This window comes from Pithys albifrons, chromosome 4 (assembly GCF_047495875.1).
Source record: "Pithys albifrons albifrons isolate INPA30051 chromosome 4, PitAlb_v1, whole genome shotgun sequence".
In the NCBI taxonomy this organism is placed as follows: Eukaryota; Metazoa; Chordata; class Aves; order Passeriformes; family Thamnophilidae; genus Pithys; species Pithys albifrons.
Genome location: NC_092461.1, coordinates 65439574 through 65459794, shown reverse-complemented (window position 1 = coordinate 65459794; position 20221 = coordinate 65439574). Strand labels below are relative to the sequence as shown.

Genomic DNA, 20221 nt, shown 5'->3' with positions numbered 1-20221 from the left:
ATATCAAGGCCTGTGAATCTGAGAACAGCAGGTGGCTTATACACATCTGAGGAGTTTTTAAATATTAAATAAACAAATGAAGATTGGAGAGGAGTGTCAGTCATGCATCTTGTTAGATGTTTAATCAGGCAGGTGAGACTTCCCAATTTTTTGTTACCTTTATTTTTCAGTGCACCAGTCTAGTTTCAAATTGCAGAAATTAAGCTCTTTAACTTTTCTTGTCTGGTTTGAAGTTTCGGTACCTAGACGATAATTTATCAGGAAGTTCTACAGGACACAGAGAACAAGATAACTACCAGAAATCCTGCTGCTCATAGAAGTATGAGATCATGTTCCTTTTTAATTACTTCTCATATTTTAATCATCCATTGGTCTGTATCATATTCATCAACATTATACTCATGAGTTAAAAAACCCATGCAATGAAGTCATGACAAGCTTAGCAGGAGACAAGCTGGACTAAAGGAATAAACATCAGTGGGATAATGATTTAGAGGCTTCAGCAAAGTTCATAAGAAAAATGTCAGTCTAGCCCTTCATTTACCATATGTGGTCATTTGTCTTGTAACAGCACTGAGCAGGACAATTAAGCTCTGTTCTAAAGGCAGCTTTTTTTTTTTTAATAGGAATTTTTTTCTTCCCATGGTAAACCCTGGCTCTAATGGTACTGTATAAACATGCTCCCACTCCTTAACCTGGGGACAACAGATCCCAGGAGAAATCTGCTTCATGCCACCCAGAAACCAAACAGGTTGTCTGGGAATTCAAAATATACACCAGCTTTGCTAGCAGTGCCACTGTATGGATGAGCACTCAGCTGCAGTGAGTGTTCAGGAGGTTTACCATTGTCACCACCATCTTCCTTGTACCATGCAGCAGGAAGGAAGCATATCTGCTGCTGGGAGAGATATCCATGGAGCAGAGGATGGGGCTGATGTCACCCATGCAAGCCTGGCTCTTTCCTTCTTTATTGATCTTAGAGAAACAGACAGCAAATTGAAAAGGTGAGCAGGAAAGGAAGCACTGCTACTCAATCAAGTTCTCAAGCAGCAGAAGAGAAAAAAATCCCATTTATTCAGAAAAAACCAAACCAAACCAAACCAAAAAAAAACCCCTTAAAGGTAAAATTTCTACATAGAAATCATTCCATTGTGTTACATTATTAAGCACCTTATGACCTTTGTAAACATCATTTTAAATCCTTTTGAACAGTACAAAAATACACGGCACATTTTGTGCACACATCTGCACTCACTGGTGTGGCAGTGCAGATTATAAGCCTTGGGCTTTCTCTGCCTTTGGGAAATTGAAACTCTCCTAATTTGTCTAAACATGAGTGAGATGGGACAGATTGGGTGTGTTTTGTGAAACCCTGACTTGCCACACCTTACCTGGCACATGACTTGCATTCTTGCCCCGTGCAGTTTTGTCACTTGGCTGCCACAAACAGACAAGCAGCAGTGGGAGACATCACCAGGTTTAGCACCAAAGTCCTAGTGTGGCCATCATCATCTATGCTGAGGCTTTGCAGGAATGTCTGCCAAAAGGATGCTATATTATAAAATAGCCTGGACTCCACAATCAAAATGCTCAAGTTCGGAATTTGGGAAAACAAGAGGCCCAGCAAGGCCTGTTGTTCCAACAGATGTTATTGTCTGGACTGGTATTCCCCATGCTGATGGGATGCAATTCAACTTCTCTTAAAATAAAATTAATTCATATACATATTTCATCTGTACCAAAGCTTTTCCCCACTCACTGCACAAAAGTGCGGCTTAAAAGCCACAGTGTATCCTAAATTCAAGTTTCACTTTTGTTTAAAACAGTTGGAGATTAGTCCGAATTAATTTATTTCACGTGTCTGACTCCTTGGCTGTAGAAAATAAAGAGAAAACTGCTCACAGATTCTGAACAACTTTCTCAGGAAAACCTTGCCAAAGCAACTGAGGGAGGGCAAGGGAGCTGACAGTTAAGAATAGAAGGACATGAAAGACATTTATTTTGAAGCACTGGTTGCCTAACCATCATTCAGACTAGCATGGTTTGAGCTTCAGTTTCAGATAACACACACTGGCCAGGGAACTACTGGGCTTGCTCAAGCACCTAGTGTATTCATGAGAGAGGTACCTCATTTGCAATCATCTGAAGAGGAATGGTTACTAATTTGGGAAGGCTATGGCAGCTGTTGATGGAAGAAGGAGTGAATGCTGTCTTGAAGTTCTGCTACAGTAGCTAACTCCCTAAGGAGCCACAAAGTAGTACAGTCTGCAAGAACCAAAGTGGCAAAAATACAGGGATGGATGAGAAACCTGAAATAAAGCATTGGAGCCTAGAGATGAAGTGTGAACTAGCTTCTCTTCCTAGTAAGAGGAAATTTTTTTTCAGCTTAGTGGTAATAAGAATAAACAAAATTGTTGCAGATGTAACTCCAGAGACAAAGGGTTTACTGGTACTTCAGGTTGAAAAGGTGGACTGAGATGCTTCTTTTAAATATTAATGAGAAATAATCAGTACAAATTCCTCAAGTTAAAGCAAAGCAGGTAATAAGGTCCTTCAGGTTTCTCTCTTTTCCTCTGAAAATAAAAATTATGGTTAGACCTGCTTCGTGAGGCTGAAAATGGCCTTCATCCCTGGTACAACAGTATAAATGCTAGTGATGAATTTAGAAATGTAGAAAGATTCAAAGGACTAATTCCATCCAGGGTGAGAATGGGTTTTGCCAAAATCTTGAGCGCTTTCATTCTGCCATGAAGTCTTTGAAAAATAATCTCCGCAATAGTGTAAACTATTCACTGTATTTCGTGTCTCCTCTGTAATACTAATGATAACACAATTATTATTAATAAAATCTAATAATAGTATTAACAATTAACACTTAATAGTAATTGAGTAATTGGTCACAATATGCCCCATTATCTTTTTGAAAAAGCAGGCCCTTAGAAGTTAGCTAAAGTAAACAATTTACAAACAGCGGAGTAACTGGACTTCACCAAGAAGCTTATGAAGTTTATAGTGAAGACCTTTTATTACACAAAGCACACAGTTTATATGGGGTTAGGACTACAGCTTATTGGCTAAAAGAGTTAACACACCACCACGCCAGATACTTCAATTGGTTAAAGCCTATCTCTCACAAGTCCCATGTTTATATTATTTATCCTGGCTGTTTTCCTGTACCTGCAGAGTCCTGTGAATTCCTACTATGTGAATTCTTGGGGAGCAAACTTCTCCCTACCAGCCAGCAGCAGCTGAGTTCCTTGCTGCCTCTGGCTGATAGCTGAGTCTCACAGGGTTTTTCTATAGGTCTGAATTGCTCACTTTTGATTTTACTGTAACAACAGTTAGCCTAGTGCAAGAGTTGCTGAGTAAATCTCAGTCAAATATAGACATGTGAATTTCACACTTCCCAGGCTGAGGTTGAATTCAGGTCATTATAACCTCTTTATATTGGTGCCTCAAGAAGTCAGAGGGGGAAACAATTTCCTAGTGTGCTTCTAGCTAGAAAATTGCTGTTTTAGTCTTCCTGGATTTGCTGATCTATGCTTCAGGAAAATAGCAAGAAATCTCACATGTATAATATGACCTGTTGAACTCATATAACTGCAAACCCACAGTGAAACACATCATCAAAAGAAGTTTGGGACCTACATAATCCACAAACTGCTGAGGTTTAACCCCATGCAGCAACAAAGTCCCAGTGCAGCTGCTTACTCACTACCCCTGCAGAGGGACTGGGGAGAGAATCAGAAGAGAAATGAGGAAGTGATGAAAGCTGGAACAGTATCCTTATCAACAGGTGGTCCCTGGCAGGAATATACTTCATTATTTGCCCTATAAATAAGCACTGGATTAGAGAAGAAGTCTGCTCTGGCAAAAAGACACAAGGCTAACAAGGGAAGGTAATCAATCACTTCACAATATCTGTCAATCTGTCTTCCAGGTAAGTACTCAAACCAAAATAATTTGAAAAGGCACTTAGAAACCTTAATGGGACTGGGACCCTAGCCAATTCCTATAGCTTTTCTGATAACACGACCATCAGATATATACATGGGAACTCCAGAGAATGAAAACAAAAACACAAAGCAAAAGCATACAAGCCCAGATAAAATAAAAATTAAATACGGTGATAAAAGTGAAATCTTGTGTACTCCCTTCCACCTCAAATCCAAACACTCTGGGTGTGCACTGGCATGCAGTCTTCTGCCACCTGGTTACACATACATCCAATTCTTTCACCTCAGGACTCCTGCCTCCTAAGGGCAATGCAGGGATAACACACAACTGGGAAATTATTCCTTATTGTTCTTTCTGGTTGTTCAAACCCTCTCCATACTTTTGTCACTGTTCCAAGAAAAGAATGATCACATTTTAATAGGCCACTAATTTCTACAGAAATACGTCCAGTAAGGTCCAGCTTATGCTATTGGATTGCTGAGCAGCATCCACAGCAATTAATAAGATGCTGAAGTGGAAAAGGTTTAAAATTAACCTAAAACGAAACTATTCAGCATAGAAGGAGGAATAGGGTCATGGCCTGCTTAGACACTAATCTTGGTTTTGAATTCACTACCTTTCCAGGGAATTTTGCATACCCTGTCAGACAGAGTGGTGGGGGTTTGGGTGAGTTTTTTTCGGTACTTTTTTTCACCACAATCCAGCTTGTGGGTTAGGCTCTTACCCTTTAATTCAGTACTTAACAGTACTTACTCAGGATGCTTCTTCCCTACAATTTCTTCCTTAACCTGAAGAAATTCAAACTGGTCTTTCCTGCCTCCCAGGGAAAGGTTTTATGAGATCAACTTCTCAGTTCTTGCAATCTAAAGCTGCCTTGTATTGCATGAACTAGAAAAATGGAATGTTTATAGAAAATGGAACCAAGGCAGATTCTGTAGCTATAGGAGAGGAACAACAAACTGAAAGTATGTATGTCCCTCTAGCCAACTCCAGCTAATGCTTGAAAGCTTTAAATACTCCCTGGAAACAAGGTTTAATCCCAGATGAATTAATTCCACGCTCATATACTCTCTCTCTCGTGCAATCCTGCCAATAAGCACAGTTGTGCCATAAAGAGTCCAGTATTAATGTCTCCTCCCTTCTTTTTCCTCCACATCCCAAATACCCTGGTATACAACTACATACAACAGTACAGCAAATATCTTACTCAGCTTTAGAGACACCACCACACCCGATTACAGAATTGCATAAAATTCTGGTCCTTGTAGGCCATCTAGTGGGAAAAGCAGAATACTCCAAAGGAAACAATTTCAAAATTTTCCTTCTTAAAGATGACTAAATATAATCTGCAAGACACGTGGAGTTACTTTGCTCATCAGTGGATGTTTTTCCCACACAGGAGCAAGCAAGTTGATTAGGCTAGTAAGTGAGACTCTCAATACGCTGAGAGTATAGCTACATGCTCCTCTTCTTCTCTAGCATTAATTCTAAAAACTACGTTAGGATTTCTGTCTGAGCAATGAAAAACCATATTGTACATCATTTTGAGTAGAGGAGATCTAATGAAACTCCTTTAAAACAAATTTTTAAATCCTTTATTGGTTGACTACTAGCCAGTTCTGGGTTCCTATAGTTTGCTTCTGACTGGAGAACATGATTAAAGATATCAGGTATTACAAGGAACAGACAGAAGTTCTCCTTTTCACTGAACGTTGCAGACAGCAGTTTCTTTGCTTATGGCTTTCAGAGCCCTGAGAGCCCCACCAGTGCTGCAGCCCCTTCCCATCTTCATAGGGGTTTGGCTGCCCATGGCAGAAGTTAGCTCTGATACTGCCCCTGCAATGAACCTGCTGTGAAAAGGCTGTATGAGAATGAGCAGTCTTGTTTAAAGCTCCTGCCCCTTGGCTCAGCAGCCACATTTAAGTACATTTAAGCTCAGGCTCTGGGCATGGGTACCAGCCTGAGCTGCATAGTGGGTAAGTCTGTGCCAGATTGCACAGATCTCTTATCCTGACCCCGCCTTGCTGGCATGTCCACAGCAAGTAGACACAGGCTGTACAGTAGCCTCCTGATTTGTGACTATCACAGGTGGAAACAAAAAGACAATGACTAATAATGCTTTATCCACGCTATCTAAAAACAAACAAAAACACACACCTGCTGGAATAAAAGTTTATTTCACGTATGATAGAAAAATCATGCACATCATCAAACAGGGCTTTACAAGATAAAGCATGTAAAGAAAAGACATACAATTACATAATATATAAACTGCTCTCATCATATTACACACAATATTGCTTACAGTTACACACTTAGAAACTAATTACTACCATTGCTGTTAGCAGAGATTTCACTTACAAGATTGATCCCTGGTTTTAAGGCTAAAACCTGCACTCCTTACTTAGGCAACTTCTTAGAGCTATTCCAAATAACTCAGCCTGGGCAAGCAGTAGAAGAATGGACTTGGTTTATAAGTATCCTAGCTGCCACATTTACATGGAACTGTAGAGTGTAATCTTCTTTTTTAGACTTGATGTACTCAGGAGTCAGTTAATAAAGTCACATATATTAAAAAGATAACCATTTCCTGAAGATGGCTGATCTGACAAATGTAAAAATAAGCTGTAGTATCACATGTTAAGCTTGTAATTACCTGGAAGTGTTTTTCTGGTAGTTAAAGTTTCCTTACATTTTTTTTTAACTGAAGCATTTCACATGCTCTTATGCAATTGCTTCATGATAAAGAACAAGTCAGAGAGTGTTTTACTTAAAAAACCTGAGAAACTTACCGGTTTATTCAGATATGGTACCTGAGAGTATAAGGTTCTATAAAACAGAGCTGAGGTATAAAGCTGAATTCTTCATAAACTCCAAATCCCTACTGATGTTAATGAGTTTTGAACCTGTGCTTACATAAGAGACTTAAATCTGATTGTCTCATCTTAGTTCCTTTTTGGACACCACACAAAACCACTGAACAGAATTTTCTCTAAGTGTGCAGCAAAGCAAAGAAAAAGGTATCAGTGTATTGCATGCAATTGCTATTATCACATTATGTTGTTTTTAAGAGGTTTCCCATATACATTCATCTTTTGTTTGAATTCTACCAGTGCCGAACAACCCAACAAGACAGAAAAAAAACTACTGTCTTTACCAAGTTAATGGCAAAATACCTCTTGACTCCAAGTGAAAATTCCATTCAGCTACAGGAAAAGTAAGACTGTTTAGAGGAAAAAATTAGGTTTACATTCTTTTAAAATACAAGGGAACGAATGTCTGATCTCCTATCTGGCTGCTGACTCCAGTTATTCTCAGACAAATTCTTGGAGGTTATATAGAACTGAATTGTAAAGAACAGACAGTGAAATCAGCACTTAACTATGCCCTGCAAACTTACTTATTTTATCTGATGTTTGCAATGCCAACTTTACACTGCATCCTCATATTTATGAAGGACTTCAAACAATGCCGAATGTACAAGGGAAACAGCTTCACAAATGGGATATAACATGCTTCTTAGGCAAAAATGTCTTTTTGCTATCATGTCTTCTTACTATTTTGTTCAGTTTTTGAAATGACAAAAGATCCCTGTCAAAAAATTGGTGCATACACGTATTTATGACAAATGCAAGAGTCTCATTTGTTAAATAATTTGAAAAGGAAAGAATTTTACTAAGCAATGGATCTAACTATCTAGTGCTATCACAGCCCACAACATTTTACAAAAATAGCTCTCATATTTTAAAATATATGAAAGCTTTTCCTTGTATGAAAGGTGATTACTTCAAAGTTTATAAGCATAAACAAGTCTTCTTCCCTGGAAAGAAAAATACATTTTTCTGCAGCTTGCCTTAAAGTGTGATCCCAGACAATTATTATGTTATTGAATGCAAATTTTTATATTAATTTTCCAACAGTGCAGAATAAATCATTGCAAAGGAAAACTGTTCTGGCTGTCATTGTATCAGCTTAATTACACAATGCTGGCAAATAATTCATTTATAAATAACAACGCTGCACTTTGACAAGACACTCAATCAAAAAAATAGGTTTGCTGAAATGCAGAAAATGTTCCTGTATAGACTGGAATATAATTATAAATCAATTCTTTTGTTTCCTCATCTTCACTGGGGAAATGATGCAAGCTCTTCCGGGCTGTAAAACATTTTAAAAGTACAGATCACTCTACTGTTATGCTCCTCAACAATATCTAGCTTGGTAAAGTAAGTTATTTTGTGTAGCATAACAGCAAATGGAATTACAGTAACTTCTATGTGAAGAACTGTGAAGATACATCTTCAGAAAGCTACTAACAGCATAGTTTATTACTGAGGAGGGAGAATTTAAAGCCAAGACTACATAGAAGTAGTTAACCATGAAATACTGGCAGTATCTACCAGAAATACCAGTAATTGTACACTGAAATAAATGCATCAGAGTATCAGCCTACTGAAAGTATTGTGTTGGCATCTCTACACAAGTTAAAATTAATGATAAATGGATAAAAAAATTATGTATCACTGGAATGGTTTAGAATGATCACACATGTGTATATTTTTGCTAGCTGAAAATAGCATACATTTTTTATGCTGTGGCTTATTTTCAAAGTTAAGGAAGACACTCTACCTTATGCTAGCTAAAAATGTCAATTACTCATCAAAAAGTTATGAAATGAAGTACTCAGCAGGAGCAGGTTATTCTTCATTACCTTCCCAACAGATTGGGAAGAATAACTTGTAATTTGGTTGATGAGATAGCTGGCTGAAGCAAGTTTACAGTACTGGAACTGAAGATCAACAGATCCAAAAGCTATTGACACATCTGTGTGCACTATGAGCAAGTTCATCACATGGGTAACCACACAACACATCCTGTATGCATTGTGTCTTAACAGGACCTAAAGCAAAGTTGGCACTTATTTTGTCACACTTAATTGGATAACGGCCTGAGCAAGTTTATTCTGTTGGTAATACACCATGCAAAAAGATACTACGGAAAGTAACAAGCAAAACCAGAAAACACACTGCATTGTAGTATTAAACTACAAAATTAAAAACAGACTCATACTATACTTTCTCCTTTTTCCCTTTTTTTTTTTGTCTTACTCAACCATCTCATAGACTCACAGAATGGTGTGGGCTCCAAGGTACCTTAAAGATGACCTAGTTCCAACTCCCCCTGCCATAGGCAGAGACACTTTTCACTAGAACAGGCTGCTCAGAGCCCCAGTTCAGCCTGGCCATAAGCATTCTATCAAAATTCCTAAAATACAGGAAACAAGGATACCAAGCGACATGATTTTGCTAGCATTTTGCAAAGAGGAGTGGGACTACTTCACGGAAAAAAGCACCTTGAATTTGTACGAAGCACAACTTTTTTTTCTATATGCTCTCATTGGCCAGGTCAGCACAAGCTGCATTTCTTTAAATCACTGTCTACTTTCTCCATTAGGTGACTCTTTTGACTACAGATCAAGTCTAGAGCCCAAACTCAATTAGCTTAATGATTATGTTCTTCATAGTCCCAATCAATCAGGTAAAACAATCTCATAAATAGTACATTGGAATTGTTTAGTAGGGATAAATAAAGGAATAAAATTTGATTCCTTCATACTGCTGTATTTATATCCTTCTATTTATAGCAAATAGAACAGAAGTGTCATAAACTATCAATATGGAATGAACTCGTTACTTTCAGATTCTAAAGCTATAAACAAATTAGCAGCTCTGTAAGATTCAAAAATTTCTTGTGCTGTCTGTAGTCTACAAGTGTTTGGCACCATATTGCACCCCTCTGACACATCCATATACTGCTCAAGCAGTATTATAATCCTGGTAGCATGCATTTTTGAAAGCAAAATCGAGAACATATTGAATGACTGTAAGGCAGTTTGGAACTGAAGAAACCTCTGGAATTATGAATGGAGTACTATTTTGTTTTATTGGTTTTGTGCAAGGGAGGCCAAAATGTTACAGTGATATTTTGAAAGGGTAGAAAGTCACAGCACAGTGTTTTAGAGCCAGTCTACTGAAAAGAGTTTGTGGAATGCTTGCCCTTTTGGTGTCATTTTCACTAAGCCATTCTATGTCTAGTATCCCTTGGTTTTTCACAAGCTTATAACTCTTGCATAATAATCTTCTCAGAAAGCACTATGAGGTACTGAACTTTGACAGCTGAAAAAGATGTCAGCTATCTTCAAAGATTTTCACTAATACTTCATTCTATCCGACCCCAATTACAGAAAATAAACTTTTTACCTTCATTAACGAAGAAATCAGCCATATAATATGCTGCTTTTATAGCAGATGGGGAATGTGGAATGCCTGAAGAATTCTTCCACTCAAAAGGATTTTTCTCTGGATGCCACTGCATGCTATAAATTGGATATTTGTATGCTACAACAAAACACAAAGCATGTAAACAAGGTGTATGTCTTAAGAAGTATGTGTTTAAACTAACTGCAAAAGAAAATCAAAGATGAGCTACAAATATGCCTCACTTATCAATAGTTTCACAAAAGCTTAAACAAGGAGAAATGTTGTTAAAGTCACAGTAGAACTGAAGGAAAATAAATGGATATTGCAAAAGAAGGGTCTTGATCCATGCAAGAAAATATTTGTACATTGCTTTCTTGATTACTCATTACAAAATTAATATACATAGACACTAAAAAATAATGTTACAAGTGTATCAGTCTCAAAGCTTCCTATCTGCTGCCAACATCACTCAACATTCAATATTCAAACCCACACAGGATACCAATTCCACGGGAAAGATCCAAGTCTTAGCATCTCCTTGAAGCCCCAGTCAATCCAGGGGCAGCTCCCATCTGCTCTGGCCAGGCCTGATAACATGTTGGGGGAGTCAGTCCTTAACTTTCTTACAGAGAAAGCAGAACAGCAGCTGATGACTGCTCTGTGATAAACTGCTTGCAGGCATGGGTGATGCCTGTCATTAGCCTAGTCAGGTTTGCTGATCAAAGTGCTATTCTTCTCTTTTGGAGGACAGCCAGTATGCCACACAGAAGAATCCCATTGGTGACAGCTGGGCCTTACTGTAGGGCTGTTAGTGATGGACTGATCAAGATAAAGCACTCCCTGAAGAGCTAAATTGTTTCTTGAGCTGAGCAAGCCTAGTGCAAAACATAACACAAGGCAATTAATGCAAAAGGCTTTTGAAGGAGGGCAATTACCAGTATTGCCACTAAAGTAATGAGGGATGTTGCTGTTCCCTCAGCAGCCTGAATTGCTCTTTCCATAGAATAAACAGTGAGCATCACGGGAAGGCAAGCCTAAGGAGACAGATGGAAAGCAAGGTGCAACAGAGGCACACTGCACTGCAGAGGGATCAAACTACTGCAGGACAAGGACTGTGCAGTTCTCATCACAGCACTCAAATATACCAGTGCTAAAATGTAATAGTGTATCTGGAAGGAGAACAGCAGGTGAGACAAGTAATTAGGCTCACAATTACATACCCAAAAGATGAAATATCCCTCCAAGGAGAGCATGCTCCCCACAGCCAGAGAACTGACAGAGCTCATGCTCATCCTGCTATTCTAACAATTTGGAATAAGAATTAACATCAATGCTACAACACCTCTAAAGAACCAGTTTGTTACAGTCACAGTTTCCAAAGGAAATGAATTTCCCTACCTTCCATGGTAGATATAAACTCCACGTCATCATCAGTGTTAGTGGTCAGAACATTGTAGAAATTACGAAGCCTTTCATTATTTGTGAAATTCTGTGATAAGGAGAGGAGCAGGGGGAGAAAGGTGTTATTTGCTTATTTATTTCTAGTTTTAACAAAACAAATGCGTTTGTATGCAGGAAATAAAAAGATCAAATACCTCCATGGACAGGCTCCATTTATGAAAGTTTGATGTCAATGGCTCAGAAGCAAACGCGTGTAATACATCATCAGGGAAATTCCTAAACAACCGACTCTCTTTTGCAGCTAAAACAAAGAAAAAAAATAAAAAAGGATATTGTCCGTTACCCAAACTGCTATCAGATAGACTAATACTGAACAGAAGACAATTAATAAAATGCTGCATTAAAGTGAACTTTTTTTGGTAGTCATCATCATCATGGCTAGGCTTCGTGAACGAAGATTTGGAAAATAAAACTTTATTATTTTAGAATGTGCTGCAAGAAAAATCACTGAAATAAGTACAACAGATTTCCAATATGCTGACTACTGTCCATCAATCTTGACTGAGAGGATCCAACTTTGCTACCTAAGTTCTCACTAAAATAAACATCATTCTTTGACACTCATTTCAGCAGCCTTTCCACTCACAATGAACACAAATGACAGAATTTGTGAATGCTACATGGTCTGCAGACATATTATTCATAAAGCAAAGGATAAAGTATCAACAGAAGCCACATTTTAGCAGTGTTGCTGAGTGCCACAGCTCCATCTTAAGGGATCTCTCTGACTTCAGTACTGTTTATATGGGAAAGTAATGGCAATATTCATCATTAGGAAAGATGTCATTCGAAAAATTTAAAATCACCTGCTCTCCAAGTTTGATATGTTTTGAATCTGTGAATTTTGTTCAACTTGATAACAAAAAGGGCCCTAAACAGACACTTTTTTGTAGGTCCAAATTATCAAATGACTCAAAGAGCCACAACTGTGGTTTTTGCTGACTGCTGTTGGTTTCACATGGCTTGGGCTCACATCTCTGCTTTAGAAATGACAGTGTTATACTGACTTTCTAAAACCATCAATGCAATTTAACAACAAAGAATTTAACAAGATAATCATCAGAAACCTCCCAAACATTTAGCCCTGCATATTTTTAATGAACAAAACACAATACTGCTCAGCAAACTCAGATATGAGATGCAATCAATTTTTCACCTGAGGTAAAGTTCAGAGGAAGTGAAAAACCATTCGTCTTGGTATGAACAAGTAAAACTTCACCACTTGTGAGATATGTAAGCTCTTCATGTCCAAGACACGTTCCCCACACTGGGAAATAATCTCCGTTGTCATTAGCCTTCAAAATAAAAGTAACAACATGAGGAAAAAGTAATGAAAATTTACAGAAAAAAGACTGACAAAACCTTCCTACTCTTTTCAGTTTCTTTTGTTTAGGTGAGAAGTATAACTACTACAGTAGTACAAATTGCTAGGAGAGGAATTATAAAAGTTCTATTACAATTGAAATAAGCAGATTACCTTAATTTTTCTCCTAAAATATGAATGCTAGGGAATATACATGTATGTTGAAGCAGTAAACGGAACCTAATGTTGATACTGATTTGCTGTTCTGTTCTATGACTAAGTAATGTTGACAGACGCCTAAACAGAACCTACAAAATGGCAACATCTCCATAAAAAAACAGGATCATTAGAAATGTGAACAGAATTTTGTAATAGTACAATAAACCACAAGAAACCATTGCTCCAGTACTGAATACAAAGACACAGACTGCAGTTCACACAGTGAGCAGTTCCAAACTGACAAATGAGATTGTCTCACATAAAAGTCAGACGGTCTTTGCAAGACTCAGGTTTAAGATGACAGACTAACAATCACCAGAAATAGAGACAAAAGAATAAAAACACTGGTGCAGTGGGGACTGAAGGGGACTTAATTACTGAATTGTAGCAGTGACTGGTCCTGCAAATGCCACTGCCTGTGCCTGCTTGCTGTTGGAAAGTTGGTGGCAAAGGTTAGAAAAGGAATTCCTCACTGCCAATGAACACTTCTACCACGGTACCAGTTTAAGCACTACTCATAACTGCCTCTAGAATTGGGCAAAGTTTTCCAAAGTGTGACTTCTGTGACAATTTTAATCAATGTTAGCTGAAAACAAAATAAAGCCAGTAAAGCAGAAAAAAGTTCTAATATGTTTTCATTCAATTTGAATACAGGAGATTTTTAACATCACAAGGATTGTGTATAAATCTCAGTGCATCCCCATGTGTGATTAGTATCTGGAACTCTTCTGCTCTAAGAGAATTAAATCTTTAATAAGGATTCAGAGCCTTCCTGATGTTCTTTCAAAGAAACGGCTTTCTCAGAAATTCAATCTCTTCTTATTAAAGCTAATGATCATATAAACACTTAGAGATAATTACTGTAACCTCTCAAATGTTCTTCTCACTTTTTTTGTATTATAATCTAGTGTTTACTTTTAACATCTGCTATATTACAGTTACCAATGCAAGGAAATAAGTAGAATGCTATAAGGTGCTAATGCAGATCCCTCATCTGAGCCTCAAAAGATATAATTAAATCTACTTACAGATAAGGGAGAATAAGTGTTTCACTTGCTGTAACATATATGTGAAGGGAGGCCTTAGTGTTATTTCAAGTTGGTTTATTTGAGAATCTCTCCAGAATGCCTTTTGAGAAGAAGGTGACAGAAGTCTGAATCTTAAGGTACTAAATTACTTTTTTTATATGCAGAATCAAGACATGAGCTATCTATTTTCAGGATGACAGTTAACACACAGGATGCCAGTGCAAAACTGAAAAATATGAACCTGTCATTTTGATCTCTGAACAGTGACAGTAACAAGAACAGAGTGTTCCTCAGTAATTACCTCTAACGCCTTGTGATAAAATATCTTAGCCACCCTCGCATATTCTGAAGTCTTAAGATCCACACCACCTCCTGGAAAAAGTACCCTGAAAGGCAACATCCAAGAATATGATTAGCAACAGTGATCAAAACAAAACTTGGGCAATGTACACAGAGAAATGCCTGATAGCAGTTTAAGGGTACGATTCAGGTCTAGGTTTCAGAAATTATCTATAGACAAGCCCCTATGCTTCCATTATGGACAGCAGGGATCTAGTCAGAAAAGTCACTGGAGATTCAAATAGGTTTTCTACAGCAGATACCTAAATGATGGGTATGTTGAACAGCCCTGTTGGTTCCACTGACTATACTGATTAGCACTCAGTGAGTTTGGATGGCTAGTGCACATGCAGACAGCTGAGTTTAGGTGTTTTAGTCTTTGAATCATATCCTAAATCTTAAGTGTTCTCCTATTCAAGAATGATTACTATCACAAAGTAGTGATCAACACTAATGCAACATATAGAAGAGAATAAACAGAAAATACATAAAGCATACAGATTTCAACTGTATACAAAAGAGTTGCATGCCCTGATTGTCAAATCCTGTCTTGACTCTTAGCTGCCTCTTACTGTTCAGTTTCAGTAAAGAAGAATTGTGGCCCTGATAGAGTGACCCTCTTATTACAGACAACACAGATGAAAAGGTTCCTATAAAAAAGGAAAAAAAACCTCCTATGTTTGGCCATAACCTTTGGTCACACAGGATCCTATACAGATGAAGACAAAGCAACCTCAGGGACGATTTCAAAGAAATGGTGCAGAAGCCTTTTCCACTACAAAAAATAATCAGCCATAGAAATTCCCTGTGTAGATTCCCAAACCCACACATCACAAAAGATTCAGTAGAGGCTGGCAGAGATTTCACACGTACACATGATGGCACAGAAAGTCAGGAACAGAATATGAAATAAAGGAAGACTCTTCTGGCTGTAACTGGAATAGTGCCTACAGAACAGAACTGGATGTGTGACCACTCCCTATCCCACTACTGCAGAATCTCAATTAGATTTACTCAAGTCACATCCATTAGTTGCCCAATTTTTACGAAAATTGCTGAAGAATTTCCTCCAAATTTCTGCACTCTAGAACTGGCAACCTGTACCAGTGAGATACTAACAAGCAGTTAGAAGCAACAAACATCTCAAATGATCCCAAGCCTTTGCAGAGCAAGTGTGCTTTTAAACCCTTGCGACCAGGTTTATTATAAGGTGAATAATGCACAGGATCATGCAAAAGCCACCAAGTATTTGGTGAAAAAGTAGTATTCAGAACAATATAAATCAGATTACTCTCCATTGTCAAGACTGAAAATTATTACAGCTGAAGGTATTTTTAAAACAGGATAGATTACAGATTTCTTCAGAGGTCTAATTAGACAAATAAGGTGATCCTTACCTGTAAGAGCTGGAAAATTCATTCCACCTGTTCCTTTTTTTCAACCCCAAAACTGGTCAATATTAATTAGAAAAAAATGATTACTATTTTTGCTAATGCAAAAAGGAAATAACCCATTAAGTAGCAATGATAATGGCTTGACATGAGCATAAGCGGATTGAAATGTAATCACGTGTATTCCAGTATCTCTAACTAGTTAGAGCTGATGATGTACAGTAAGCATTTCAAAGGCTACCTCAAGACTACATTGCTATATTTATAAAATTATGTCTCTATAAGAATAAATTTCATGATTTTAAGAAGGTAGCATTTAATAAGTAATTTCCTACTGCAAAGAAGCAACATGAAAGACCTCCTCCTCATTCTAAGATTCCACAGAAGTCATTCTTTCCAGAGATCTTACATGTTATTTATACACAGTAATACTGTGAAGGTCATTAGGTGACAGGGGAGGGCTACAAGAGGGCAAATAGATCATTCTTACTTAAATAGCACAAATTCAACTGACAGTCACCGCAAAGACAGAAGGACAAGGGAACTGGATCTACTTGCCTAACACACTTGCATTGAGGTGGGTGGTGCAGCAGAAAGAATGGGAAACCTCAGTGGTGGGAAGTCTTTTTGGTAACCAGAGAGAGGCTGGTAGCCATGAGAAAGGGATGAAATTATTCATTTTGTGTCCAACATGATTAGCCACAGGAGACAAAGTGTCACTGTCCTCCACTTGCTCATATCACAAGACTGCAAAGACCCAGCGATGTAGTGCACAGGACGTGCTGTGATACATGAGGACAGTGCCCTCTGAGAACAGCCAAAGGGCTAAATTCTGCAAATTCTACGCATGTTGATTAACATTCTAGCACATGCATAAGCTTAACAAAAATGTCCACTGTTTAAGATGCTCATCTCATGACTACAAGTAGCCCAATCAGATGCTATGTCCTCACATGCTATCAAGGCTGTGGAGTGCAGCATCAGCTGATTTTACTCATCTAAAGTTCAATTTTTAGCACAAAGCTAAAAAACCCTAAAAGGTTTCGAATTTAGCCCACAATAAAATCTGTTAAGCAAGATCACATCATCCCACACTTAAAATGTAGGAAGAACACATGGGTAGACAGTTGCCTTAAGTTCCCTGAAAAGTTAGAAAGTTTGTCTAACAATGACCTAAGCCACAGAATCCCAACAAGCAAGACAGGCCGTTCAAGTAGACAAAGTACCCATGGAGAAAACAGTAGGAGAGACTGGAAATCAGAAACTGGAGGAGATAGGGAAGGACCAAAAGAGAGAGGAAAGGGTAGGAAGGGAGAAAAAATACCAAACAAGGTCTATCAAACATCAAAATTAAGGCAACAGCTTAAATGAGGAAGAGAGAAAAATTAGCAAAGAGGAAGTGGGATATTTCACTTGCGAAATTGTTAATAACTCTGATGCCTCTTCTGCCTGCCTGCACACTAGCACAGGAGAATGCCAAGATGAGACTTGGCACTGTTGCAGATCATCTGACATGTTCCTCAGGGAAGGGAAAGGCAGTACACCAGTACTGGATGAAATAATGCGCACTCTGTCTTAGAACACATTTTCAAGGCTGCAGTGCCCAGGCAACCTCTCTAAAGAGTAGGAAGACAGTCTCTTCTTGGGACACACGGCAGAACTCAAAACCAGAACTGTCATGTCTTTCAACTGAAAACTTACCCGTTAATAGAATGGAATATTCTATGATATTCTTCATCTGTAAGATTTAATCTGAAACATCAAAACGTAATTATAGAATACATATGAAATACACATATTTAACCACAGAAATATAATTGTTATTGAACAGAAGCATCAGACACAGAAAATATCCAGAAAGCATGCTTTAAAGAATAGATCCAAATCAAGTGAAAAGTTTTGCTTCAAACAGTTCAATTCATAATACTGAAAATAGTGCCCTGTCAGGTACAGTTCAGATTAAGTACTCTGAGACTCTTTGGCAAACACTCAAAAAATTTACCATTTACAGGAATGGTATGTTTATTATTTCCTGCAGACTGGCAACTCCGGTTTTCAATTGACTCCACGAAGGGCAGAGCTGCAAACCCTGGGTCACACCCATGCACCCCCAGCCTCCTTGCCAGCGTGGCAGTAAGAAAAGCAGAAAAGGCCGTGGCTCTGTGTATGCACTGCTCATTAATAAAAAACCCATCCCTATATTATCCACCCTGTGTTCAGCACAGACCCAAAACATAGCCCCGTATCAGCTACTGTGAAGAGAATAACACTCCCCGAACCAAAACCAGATAGCACAGATGGCTACACTTCTGCAGAACTGGGTACAAGTCAAAGTGTCCAGCTTTGTTGTATCTAACTTAATTGCCAGAATTAGAAGCCTCCATTTATGGTCAACAAATGTTCTGAAAGCCCCACTAGGTACATGAGGAATGCTGGTTTCTAAATCAGGCCCTTAACTGGTGCTCTTAATGGACTGTGTAGATACATCCTATTGTGATTTTCTGCAGCTATATCAGTGCATATATCTGTTCTGACATTACAATTCTATAATTTGATTTCAGTGCACTTAGTATTTTGTAGCTAGGTGCTAGCTATTAAGTATTGTCAGTTCTGTTAATTAGTCTGCTACATTTTACCCAACAATAGAAATACAACACATGAAGTTAGTGACCCATAGTTCCAATAGAATGGGATTTTGGTTTTCTTAAAGGCGTACTGGTAGCATTCCTTGAATTCTAGGGCCACAGAATGTGACAAAAGATAGTTGTATCTAGATACCTATGTGTGTGGGGCACTACACTGTTGACTTAAACCAGCTAACTTCTAAAACCACACATGTAAACTACAAAAGGCAATTTTACAGGTTAAAAAAAAATTAGAACTTTCCCCAGAAAAGGACTATTAATATTAGAAGAAATAGTAAAATGTTCATGCTCACTCTGCTTTTATTCTGATTTCTAAAAACTCCCTGCAAATTGTGGCATCCTCAAGTAGTCTTTGAGGAGCAATATATGCTCAGAAAAGCAGCGCAGCTGCTTTCTGTGTCTCTAAGATGCTACCCTTACATAATACAATTATTATCCACTTCCAAAGATATTAAAAAAAAAAACTACCTTATTGGCACAGCTCGGGCACCAGCAGATTCCACAAATTTCACATATGAAGCTGCAATATAAGATCTTCCAAAGCTCTGGAACTCATCAAAGTGACATTCCTGTGCCAATATCCCTGAAAGGTCCAAGAAAGAAAATTAGCACTATACATATATCAAATACTACACACTGAAAGAAAAATCACAGAATCACTGAATCAAAAAGGTTGGAAAAGACCTCTGAGATCATCAAGTCCAACCTTTGACTGAACATCACCCTGTCAATCAGATCATGAGAACAAGTGCCCCATCCAGTTTTTCCTTAAACTTTCCAGAAACAGTTACTCTACCACCTCCCTGGGCAGTCCACTCCAATGCCTAATCACCCCTTCTGTGGAGAAACTCTTCCTAATATCCAATCTAAACCTCCCCTGGTGTAGCTTAAGGCTGTGTCCTCTTGTCAAACCTTTAGCTGTATCCTCTTCTCCAGGTTAAACAAGCCCAGCCCTCAAAGCGGCTCCTCCTAAGACTTGGGCTCTTATAATGATCTGAACCCCTAATTCCTACATGTCAGGCTGCAGTGATACATTTACTGCCCGGAGGAATTACAGGCACGGAGACAACGGGGCATCGGTGCCCCGTCACAAGGTACCACATAAACACAGATTACCTGACGAAGAATAAAATATCGTTACGGTTTTAGAGAAAGCAGCACAACGTAACGCTCCTTGCGACAGCTCTAACCACACCTACGCTTGGGGAGGCATCTCAATCCACCCAGAAACCGGCGGCGCCTCCGTCCGCGGACAGCGCCGAGGCAGGAGGAAGGCAAGCGGGAGGCAGCCCGGGCGCGGCCGGCGATGCGCCCCTTACCGCAGCCCCGCCTTACCGATGATGGGTCTGTCGTTGCGCTCCCCCAGGCGCTCTCGCAGCACGAAGGTGGAGGCGCAGCGCAGCAGGAGAAGGAGCAGGAGGGAGGCGGCCGGGACGGGACGGAGCCCAGCGAGGAGCCCCATGGCCACGTCTCCACAGCCGATCGGACCCAACGTCTCCCGCCGCGGCTCCGCGCACCGCCCGCGCCGCGGCTCCTGGGAAATGCAGTCCCGGCGAGTGCCCGCCCCGCCCCGCCCCGCAGTCGCGGTGCGCCGGGAGGGATGCCCGCGGTCCTGTCC

At 39.1% G+C, this 20221-nt stretch overlaps 1 protein-coding gene across 1 annotated transcript; it reads right to left on the bottom strand.

Annotated features, from left to right (window-relative positions):
* Positions 1-6111: 6111 nt before the first annotated feature.
* On the bottom strand, positions 6112-20160 carry GGH (gamma-glutamyl hydrolase). The gene is made up of 9 exons (XM_071554451.1): positions 19939-20160; positions 19072-19186; positions 17660-17710; positions 14530-14614; positions 12835-12973; positions 11813-11919; positions 11616-11706; positions 10218-10355; positions 6112-8115 (listed from the first exon to the last, which is right to left on the bottom strand). Exons 1-9 carry the CDS (start codon positions 20063-20065, stop codon positions 7994-7996), a joined length of 975 nt encoding a protein of 324 aa, XP_071410552.1. The 5' UTR covers positions 20066-20160; the 3' UTR covers positions 6112-7993.
* Between the last annotated feature and the right edge of the window lie 61 nt (positions 20161-20221).